At 56.5% G+C, this 10,851-nt stretch overlaps 1 protein-coding gene across 3 annotated transcripts in view; it reads right to left on the bottom strand.

Annotated features, from left to right (window-relative positions):
- The window catches only part of ZNF385C (zinc finger protein 385C), a 69,391-nt gene that overhangs the window by 33,146 nt on the left and 25,394 nt on the right, over window positions 1-10,851 (bottom strand). For all 3 annotated transcript variants that reach the window (XM_037731664.1, XM_017509435.2, XM_037731663.1), the window contains exon 2: window positions 1,819-2,070. In XM_037731664.1, coding sequence (XP_037587592.1) covers window positions 1,819-2,068 — 250 coding nt within the window. In that variant the 5' untranslated portion in view covers window positions 2,069-2,070. The remainder of the gene's footprint in view (window positions 1-1,818; window positions 2,071-10,851) is intronic.

The raw sequence follows: 10,851 nt of genomic DNA, 5'->3' as shown, positions 1-10,851 counted from the left end.
GACGGGGTTTCACCATGTTGACCAGGATGGTCTCGATCTCTTGACCTCGTGATCCACCCGCCTCGGCCTCCCACAGTGCTGGGATTACAGGCTTGAGCCACCGCGCCCGGCCCAAGTGATTCTTGTGCTTCAGCCTCCCTAGGAACTGGGATTAAAGGTGTTCGCTACCACATCCAGCTAATTTTTGTGTTTTTAGTAGAGACAGGGTTTCACCGTGTTGGCCAGGTTGGTCTCAGTCTCCTGACCTCGTTATCTTCCTGCCTTGGCCTCCCAAAGTGCTGGGATTACAGGCCTGAGCCACCGCGCATGGCCCTGGAGCTGTGATCTTTTCTCCTCTCCCCACACCTGCTCCCTTCACCTGGTGGGATCGGAGAGGGAGGAGCTTTTACCACAGGGACCCGCTGCCCAGGAAGTCAGGCCTGAAGAGGGTGTGTTACAAGAGGAACAAGGACCAGACAGCGTCCTCAGCCACAGGACTGGCCTTCCCAGTCAGCACCAGCCCTCCAGTTCTGTCTCCGTCTCAGCAGCCCCCGTTCTCGTAACTGAGCCGTCCTCTGTGGCACTGCCTAAGCTAGAGCTGTGCGTGACACCCCCCCAGACCCCGCACATCCCATTTGCCACCAAGTCTTGACGTTTCTGCTAAAGAGAAGGCTCCAGAATCTCTTTCTCCATTTCACCTCACTTTCCTTCTCAGGTACCCTCAAGCCAGAGACATGTAAAAACACTAACTGCTCCTGCTCAAACCTCTTCTGCGACGCCTCAGACACCCTCTTGAGGGCTGTCTTCTGTTTTGGTGATATTTATGGGGCACTCACTGTGTCCCCCGCTCCACACACACGCAAACACACACCATCCTGTAGGATAGAGACAAGGAAAATCCAATCTCTCTGCTCACCACCTGCCCCAAGATTGAGTCTGTCTTTTGGGTAGAGACAGACGTGAAAAGAGATAAGGGCTGTGGGTACCACATGTGACATACCCTTGGGGTACAAAGGCAAAAGCACAGTTCCTGGGGGCACCAGGAAAGTCTCCTCCAACAAAGCTGCCAACCTGGGCTGCAAGGTAGGTTTCTGTTGGCCTCCCCCAGGAGCCGGGGGTAAGGTCCTGCCTTTCCCACCTCCCCACACTGGGCCTGGATGTGAATCTGTTTGCTCTGCCCGCAGCAGCCTGGGCCGTTCTTATTTTCCCTATGGCCCCTATGCACCTGTCAGCTACAATCACCCTCATGGAGGCATTCACCCATTTCCCCCAGAAATCTGCCTTGCAGCCAGCTGCCCCTTCCAAGCTCACAGCCAAACCTCTGCGAAGTCACCCCAGCTAGGGAGACGTAGAAATCCTGGCCGGGAGTCCAGCAGCCAAAGGAAGAGGGGCCTCCCCCTTGTCCCTGAGTTGGAGTGCTACGTACCTTGCTGACCTTGGCCTTCAGAGACCACAGACCTGAGCAGAAGCCTGGACACCCACCCTGCAGATGAGGCCCTTGTCTGAAAGCCTGTCGCCAGCAGGGGGCTCCAGGCTGGAGAAGTGCTGCTTAGGAGTCCTGATCCCAAAAGATCCCACAGGGAGAGTCCCCAGAAACAAAGACCCAAGAGGTGGCCTGCGGACCCACAGATTCCGAGAGGTCCCACAGAAGGTTTATCCAGATGCAGAAGAAAGTTTTCTGGCATTGTCAGGGGGCGGCGTCAGACCCTAAGACCCCATTGCACCCCAGATGCAAAGACCTCTGTGGAGGGAGACCACAGACCCAGAGCCCCTCAGAGGGGCCCAGACAGAGATCCTCCCCAGAGCAAGTTTGTGGGAGCAGCGTCTCTCTGCACTGACCTGGCCCTGAGGGGCTCTTCCCCAAGCTGAGTTGTCGAAGCCGCCTCTGGTGGGCCCGCCCCCCACAGTGCACCTGGGCCTGGGCCGCTGAGTTCAGCTGGATGTTGCAGACATCACAGAGCGTGTACGATGGCCGCTTTCTTTCCCGCTTGGGCTTAGGTGGTTCTGGGGGCCGAGGGGGGCACTCAGCAGCTTCAGATATGGGGGGCTCCTTCCCAGCCGGCGGGGGTGGGCTCAGTGGCCGCTTCATACCTGAGTGGATAGAGAGGGAGATGAATGAAGGCCAAATGGTTGTGAATACTTAGAGGGAGCAGGAGGGGCTGGAGATGGTGGAGCTCTGTATTCTCTATATCGCTCTGAAACACCCCAGCCCAAGGATGGTGGAAGGGCGCATAATGGGGTCTATTTCAAGCAAAGCAGCATTAAAATTTGGGACTCTCGGCCAGGCGCAGTGGCTGACGCCTGTAATCCTAGCACTTTGGGAGGCCGAGGCAGTGGATCACCTGAGGTCAGTTCAAGACCAGCCTGATCAACATGGTGAAACCCTGTCTCTACTAAAAATACAGAATTAGGGCCAGGCGTAATGGCTCACGCCTGTAATCCAAACACTTTGGAAGCCAAGGCAGGCGGATCACCTGAGGTCGGGCGTTCAAGACCAGCCTGACCAACATGGTGAAACCCTGTCTTTAAAAAAATAAAAAATAAAATAAAAATAAAAATACATAGGCCGGGCACGGTGGCTCAAGCCTGTAATCCCAGCACTTTGGGAGGCCAAGGTGGGCGGATCACCTGAGGTCAGGAGTTCGAGACCAGCCTGACCAACGTGGAGAAACCTCGTCTCTACTAAAAATACAGAATTAGCAGGCTGTGGTGGCGCATGACTGTAATCCCAGCTACTCTCAAGACTGAGGCAGGAGAACTGCTTGAACATGGGAGGCAGAGGTTCCAGTGAGCCAAGATCGGGCGCCATTCCTCTCTAGCCGGGACAACAAGAGCGAAACTCCATTTCAGAAAGAAAACAAAACAAAACAAAACTTGGGACTCTCTGGAGGAGTGTCCAACATATCTACACACAAGGAGACCAAAACACCTGGGGACTTGGAGGGCCACAGAACAAAGCTCAGAGAGGGGGACTTGGGTCTTGGAGAAAAGGTGGGCACTGAGGCAGAGGCAGCAGCAAGGCCAGCTGAGTCAGATTTGGGGAAGTGAGAGTCCTGTTCTCAGCTCCGCAGCAAGTGCTGACAATCCTGTGACAGCCAGGCATGTGGTGCTTACTGGAGACGCAGCAGCCGCCAGCCAAAAACACAACCTTCCTGTGCCCTGCACCCAGCAGGGTGACATTCACACATGGTGACAGTGTGTGAAGCCATCCCAACCCCTGCTTCACGTGACTCCAGATGCCCCCTGCTGTCTTGGCCACCAAGGCTGAGGCAACAGTTGGTGGTTTCAGGAGAGACCTGAGCCTTGCTGCCTGGGTCCGCTGAACACAGCCCCACCCCCACCCCATGCCCATGCTCGCTCGCTCCCGTGCTCTCTCTCTCTCTTTCTCTACCTCTCCTGAACCCTCAAGTGGTCCCTGCCCCTATCTCCCATAGACAGTCTTTCCTTTCCTTTCACGTCTGAAACTTGCTCTGCCTGACGTACTGCCTCTAACCATTTCTATTCTGGGGCTGCTCAGTGAATTTTGCCTTCTCTCCAAAATCTGTGCACATGCTTCCTGGCTCTGCTTCAGACGGGGGCTTCCTGAGAGCAAGGTCTGTGTCTCTCCCTCAGGCTGGGACAACCCCAAGGCTAGGGACTGGGCAAGTCAAGACTGAGCCCATCTCTCCTGTTAGGGACTGAAGTGTGTCCCTCAAAATGCATATGTTTAGTCAGTATGAGCCTGAAAACAAAATAAAAAAATTTTTAAATGCATATGTTAGCCGAGCACGGTGGCTCACACCTATAAGCCCCACACTTTGGGAGACTGAAGCAGGCAGATCACTTGAGGTCAGGAGTTCGAGGCCAGCCTGGCCAACATGGTGAAACCCTGTCTCTACTAAAAATACAAAAATTAGCCAGATGTGGTGACACATGCCTGTAATCCCAGCTGCTCAGGAGGCTGAGGCAGGAGAATCGCTTGAACTCAGGAGGTGAAGGTTGCAGTGAGCTGAGATCACGCCATTGTATTCCAGCCTCAGCGACAGAGCGAGACTCTGTTTCAAAATAAATAAATAAATAAACTGTTAAAAATGCATATGTTGAAGTAATCACCCCCAGGACCTTAGAAAGTGACTCTATTTGGAGATGGGGTCTTCAAAGAGGTGATTAAGTTAATGAGGTCATACGGGTGAGCCTAATTCATATGATGGGTGTCTTTTTTTTTTGAGATGGAGTCTTGCTCTGTTGCCAGGCTGGAGTGCAATCTCAGCTCACTGCAACTTCTGCCACCCTGGTTCAAGCGATTATCCTGCCTCAGCCCCCAAGTAGCTGGGGCTACAGGTGTGTGCCACCATGCCCAGCTAATTTTTGTATTTTTATTAGAGACGGGTTTCACCATGTTGACCAGGACGGCCTCAATTTCTTGACCTTGTGATCCATCTGCCCACCTCAGCCTCCCACAGTGCTGGGATTATAGGTGTGAGCCACCGCGCCTGGCCATCTTCTTGTTTAAGTACCACCCAGCCTGTGTACTTTGTTATTGGCAGCCCTAGCAAATTAGCACACCATGGATCTGACCCTGGTGTGGTCCTAAGTGCTGGGTGTTGTGGCTGGGCGGCAGTACCATAGATAGCCTACAGGTGGCGCATCGAACATCCAGTGGGAAGGTAGGTGAAGACTCGGTACCCCCTGGGCAGGACAGACCCCAGTCCCCCACACCCGAGGGGCAACGAAGCTGTCTCCTGGAGCCATTCCACGGGTCCAGGGTACAGCTCTTCCCACAGAGGGCACACTGGAGGTCACTGCCATTCTAAGAAGGCCCCCATGGCTGCATGGAGCCCCCCACCAATATTTTGCACCTTCTCACCTCTAGATGGAGGTCATCACAGAGACTCCCCTGCTTTTCCATGTCCTCCCCAACCCTCCAAGCAGAAGATAGGAAGGAGGTCTTAGGTGCAAGTGTTGCAGTGGTGTGGGGGGAGAGGTGGGGAGGGTCCCATTCCCCAGGTGGAGGCTTCAGAGGAATGAGATTTTCCTGGCCACGCCAAGAAGAGCTGCCTGCCCCGCCAGCATGGGGACAGGGGTATTTTGAAATCTCAGTGCAATTTATGACAGGCGGGCCAGGGACATGGCCCAAGAGAGCAAATATCTGCCACGCAGCTGATTAAACCTCTGTGATATATAGCCTCTGGGCTCACGGGGCCGCCTGGATTCCAGGCTAATTGTGTCCCCCCAGCCAGGCTGCTGGGCCTGCCGAAGCCTGCCCTGCCTGACCCAGCCTTTCCAGCTGTCCCCTTAGGAGCCACACTGCCCCAGCTAAGCTAGGGGAGCCCAGTCAGAAAATGTGGAGGGGTAGGCAGTGACGGGGGCACACGGTCTAACCCTGCCCTGAGTATCGGCAACTCGGTATCCCCAACCCTGGTCCCTAGGCAGAGCCAATATGATCCACCCTAGCCGGACCTACAGTTGGACGGGACCTAGTCCATGTGCTGCCTTGAGCAGATGGGGAAATTGAGTCCCAGAGCAGGGCAGTAGACTTGCCTCAAAGCAAATGGAAAGACGATGCAAGAGCTGATTCTAGAAGATTCCCTTTCTTTCTCTCTTTTTTATTTTTAGATGGAGTCTTGCTCTGTCACCCAGGCTGGAGTGTAATGGTGCAATCTCAGCTCACTGCAACCTCCACCTCCTGGGTTCAAGCAATTCACCTGCCTCAGCCTCCCGAGTAGCTGAGATTACAGGTGCCTGCCACCATGCCTGGCTAATTTTTGTATTTTTAGTAGAGACAGGGTTTCACCATGGTGGTCAGGCTGGTCTCGAACTCCTGACCTCAGGTGATCTGCCTGCCTCAGCCTCCCAAAGTGAGATTACAGGCATGAGCCACCTTGCCTGGCCAGATTCCCTGTCTTTCTTTTTGCCTCCCAGCTGCTTACGCCACCTCTTCTTTGTGAAATAACAACCGCATTCATTGAGGGTTTACTGTGGGCCAGGTGCTTGGCACATAGGGTCTTTTTTCTTTTTAAGGGGTAGGAATGGGGTTTCACCTTGTTGCCCAGGCTCCAGGCTGGCCTCAAACTCCTAGGGCTCAAGTGAACCTCCTGCCCCAGCCTCCCAAGTAGCTGGGATTACAGGCATGTGCCACCATGCCCAGACAGGATCTCTCTTAAACGTCACAACTCCATGAGATGAGCACCATTATTAACCTGTTATCCCACTGCATAGATGATTGGAGAACAGTCTCTGGGAGGTTCTGTAGCTGGACCTGAACTCAAAGCCCAAGTCCTTATCCACTGCCCTCTCCCATCTCTGCTTAAAGCCTGCCAAGCCCTGACCTGAACTGATGGGTGGGGAGGGGGCCACAGATTCGGAGAAGAGCTCCTGGGAGGGGCAGGGCGTGCAGGGTCTATCAGGCCCAGTGCCAGGCAGAGAGGGGCACACCCTGGGCAGAAAGAGGTGGGGCCAGAGCCAAAGAGGTAGGGAGGAAGGACAAGCAGAAAGCAGGGGAAAAGAACATGCATGTACCCATCTGTCTGTCTGTCTGTCTGAGATTTCTACAGGAAGCAGGCTAAATCTCTCTTATCCCCATCTTCCCTGAGAGATGGGGCTGAGGCTGCTGCAGAGAGGGAGGGGGTTGGGCCCTGGGAGGGAGCCGCCCACTTGAAGGCAGGCTCACACCACCTGCTCGGGAGAGCTGTGTAGCCCAGGTTCTGTCTGCCTGTCTGCCTGTGTGTTCGTCAATGTGGAGCTGGCGGGTGGAGTGGGGGGAGCACTTGGGCAGGGCTCTGAGGTCCCATCTCTTCCGGCTGGGTGACAAGTGCACGTCAGGGCCCTGGGTTTCCATGAGGTCCTTGGCCACCGTGAGGTGATGGGATTCCCTGCCTGTCTATCCAGAGAGGGCTGGATGGAGAGGACTATGGAGGCCAGAAAGCAGGCAGCAGAGGGTTGTTTCTGCTGCAGCCTGGGAAAGGGGTCCTCCAGAAAAGGCTGCTTCTCACAAAGAGAAAAGCGGAGAGGAAGGTCCGAGGCCTGTCCCCAGCCTTTGGCAGAACACAGAGACTCCCTCCTCAAACCCTTAACGAGCCCAATTACACTCTGGCATTTTCTCCATGTCAGCCAACAGCCACCCTCCCGCCTCCCCGGCCTACTTCCGAGACCAGCCAGGCTGGCTGGACAGCCAACCTTGAGCCAGAACCTGCCCTGCCGGGCTTTGGTTTCCTGTCTTTAAAGAGAGAGGGCCAGGTGTGGTGGCTCTCGCACTTTGGGAGGCCAAGACCGGTGGATCACCTGAGGTTGGGAGTTCAAGACCAGCCTGGACAACATGGTGAAACCCTGTCTCTACTAAAAATACAAAAATTGCTGGGCGCAGTGGCTCATGCCTGTAATCCCAGCATTTTGGGAAGCCAAGGTGGGTGGATCATGCAGTCAGGATATTGAGACCATTGTGGCAACATGGTGAAACCCCATCTCTATTAAAATACAAAAAATTAGCCGGGCGTGGTGGTGGGTGCCTGTAGTCCCAGCCACTCAGGAGACTGAGGCAGGAGAATCGCTTGAACCCGGGAGGCGGAGGTTGCAGTGAGCCAAAATTTCACCACTGCACTCTCCAGCCTGGCAACAGAGCAAGACTCTGTCTCAAAAATAATAATAAATCAATAAATAAAAATAATAGGCCGGGAGTGGTGGCCCACTCCTGTAATTCCAACACTTTGGAAGGCCAAGACAGGTGGATCACTTGAGGTCAGGAGTTTGAGAGCAGCCTGAAACATGAGAAAACGCCATCTCTACTAAAACTACAAAGATTAGCTGGGTGTGGTGGCAGGTGCCTGTGATCCCAGCGGGCGTGGTGGCAGGTGCCTGTGATCAGGAGGCTGAGGCAGGAGAATCGTTTGAACCTGGGAGGCAGAGGTTGCAGCGAGCCGAGATCGCGCCGCCCCACTCCAACCTGTGCGATACAGTGAGACTCCATCTCAAAAAATAAAACAATAAAATAAAATAAGAGAGGGGATTGGGCTTCTAGGTCCTTTGCAGGGTGAATTGCAGTGGCCACACAGAGCAGCTGCTGCTAAGGTGGAAGCAGGTGGAGGCCAAGGTATATGATTCTTGGCAAGTGCCTGTTACCCCCTGGGCACAACAGAAGCATTGCCTCCATGAATCCTCAGAACAGTCCTTCAAGGCTTGACACCTGAGGCAACTGAGCCTCAGAGTCACAAAGAGAGGCAAGTAGGTAGGGCCAGGTCTCCTCCATTCTATGAGGCAAGGGCAGCGAGTAAGGGCCCTGGCAGCCCCCATCCCAGTCATTCATGGGGTCACAGGCAGGAGTGTGGGATCCTGGCCCTCCCCGCCAGCTCAGCTGCAGAGAGAAGCACCTGGAAGAAGAGAAGCCTGATCTGTTCCTGTCCTAGCAGAGTGCGAGCCCTCCTGGGCCTAGGTACCCGCTGAGTGCCCCTGAGGGACCGCCACTGAGCATTCTGGCTTCTCCACCCTGCCACCTCCCCACTGCCCTCTCCCAGCGCAGACATCTTCCTGGGGCGAGGAAGGGGAAACAGCCCTCTTCAGTGGTGTGGCCGCCACAGAGTGGCACCCACCCCAGCGATTCCGTGGGCCCAGGGAGCTGGGTCACCCAGGGCCACACTCTGAAATGCCCTCAGAGGATCCAGAGGTGAGTCACCTGTGCCAGCCCCCAGCACACATGCCCCTGCTTTGCCAGAGCAGGAGGCCCGGGGACTGGGCAACAGCTGGTGCAGGTGCCAGGTGAGGGTTCCACTAGGCGAACCCAAAGCAGCTATGTCTGTCTTCCCATCTGAAGCGGTGACAGAGGAAGCCTGTCGCCTTCCCCTGGGGCCTGCTAGGTGCTGGGGATTTCAGAAGTGAGCTGCTGAAAGTCAACACTCCAGCTCCAAGGAAGGGAGAGAGGGCACCGGAGGTGAGGGAGCAGGATGGTCCAGAGGTGATGTCACTGTCCCCCACCTCCTCCCCTCCCTAGTCTGTTCTGTCCTCACCCCTGGTTGTCTACATCCTCCAGAGGGCCTCAGTCCCTCCTGACACCCCCAAAGACAGGGCCTGCGTCGGCTGGCCACTGAGGCTCCCCCAAAGACCCTACCATCAGGAAGGAAGTCCTTCTTGCTCTCTAACCTGCATCACTCCTTGCACAGACAGTGACCACACAGAGCAGCTGCCTCTAAGGTGGGGTGGTTGTCTCCATACCCCCTTGTCCTTGCCTCTGCTGCTAAGCAAAGCCCAAGAAATCTGACCTGTTGCCCTGATCTCACTCACAGGACCCCCACCCTCTCCTAGGAGCACCAGGGCTCAGGATTCTGGCACAGCCTGGTTTTATCCCTTGCCTGCTCTCCCTGCCCAGTTCCATAGACTCAGAAGGGGAGCTCCCTCGAACCCCACTCCCTGCCTCCCGATAGTCACCGCTTCCAAGTGGTGATTGGGAGAGCTGAGGGTTGGGAGCTCCTGGGACTGTTCCTGAGTTGTGGGTGGGAGCAGAGTGCTCCGGCCACGGGGGCCCCCCATACCCCTTGCTGAAGCTGAGACTTTCTGCACGTTGGGGGCAGGAAGGGGCGGGACAGGAAGGCCTCCAACGACTGGGAATCAGGTGGAGGGTGGGGGGCACGAGTACTCTTCGCACCCCCCCCAAAAAGATCATTGGTGCTCTTCCGTCCCCCACCTCTTCCATTCTATTCCACCTGTGTTGATAGGGGTGGATCAACTTTTGGATTCTCTAAACTTCTTGAGAAAAGACGGTGGGTTATTTGGCCGAGCTCCCTGTCTCCAGATAATTGTCCCCTCCTTAAGGCGGTGGGAGTAGGGCGGGAGTCTCACCCTCTCTCCCTCCCTCCCCCTGATGGGAGCTGGAAGTCCTTCTAGCCATCACCCTTGCTGTCCTCCTCTAGACCTCAGTTTCCGGTTAAGTTGCGGTTCTTCCCAGGTCACCAGGCGAGCAGGGTCCCCGCCGCCGCCCCCAGCCCTGCAGAGCCACCTACGCCCTGAGCACGCGGCGGGCCCCCTCCCGCCGGCTCTGCCCCTGCGGCGCGTGGGTCCGGGATGGGCAGCGTGGAGTGCCGGCCTGAGTCCGGCGCCGGCACCTACCTGGAAAGCGCTCCGCACAAACCCGGCTGCGTCCAGCCGCCCGCGGCCGTCCGGGGCGGTCCTGAGTCGCAGCTCCCGGCCCCGCGCGTCTCCGAGCCCGCCCCCGGGCGGCCCGGCGGGAGCAGGTGCCAGGAGCTGCGCCGCCCCGGCCGGCCCAGGAGAGCCGCGGCGGGAGAGGGGTTCGGCGGTGGGGCTCCCCGGGTGGGAGGAAGAGAGGGGAGACTCGGGGACTCTCCTGGCTGAAGAGCTGGACTCACGGGTGAGTATCCCGCCTACCCCTAGCTGACCAGGCGCAGCGTACCTGAGGGCTCCCTAGGGGTAAGGGGCCCCAAACTGGCTGCCTTCCCCTGCCCCGCCGGCACCCCCTCCCCCCATCGTCTGGCAAGCTGGGCCCTCTTTTGGGAGGCAACTCCGGCGGTTGGAGGAAGTTGACATTCATGGACCACCTGCTGGGTGCCGGGGGGATCGCATTCAAACCTCATAACCTCTCTCCCCAGAGCGGTGCAGATCCCCATTTCACAGACCAGGAAACGAAAGAATGGAGACCTAGGCCAGGGCGGTGGCTCACGCTTGTAATCCCAGCACTTTGGGAGGTCAAGGCAGTGTGGAGAATATGGTGAAACCCTGTCTCTACTAAAAATACAAAAATTAGCCAGGGGTGGTGGCACACTCCTGTAATCCCATCTACTTGGGAGGCTGAGGTGGGAGAATCGCTTGAACCCAGGAAGCGGAGGTTGCAGTGAGCCAAAGTCGTGCCACTGCACTCCAGCCTGGGCAAGAAGAGCAAAACTCCATCTCAAA

The sequence above is a fragment of the Cebus imitator genome, unplaced genomic scaffold (assembly GCF_001604975.1).
Source record: "Cebus imitator isolate Cc_AM_T3 unplaced genomic scaffold, Cebus_imitator-1.0 Scaffold415, whole genome shotgun sequence".
Taxonomy (NCBI): Eukaryota; Metazoa; Chordata; class Mammalia; order Primates; family Cebidae; genus Cebus; species Cebus imitator.
This window is presented reverse-complemented; position numbering and strand designations above follow the sequence as displayed.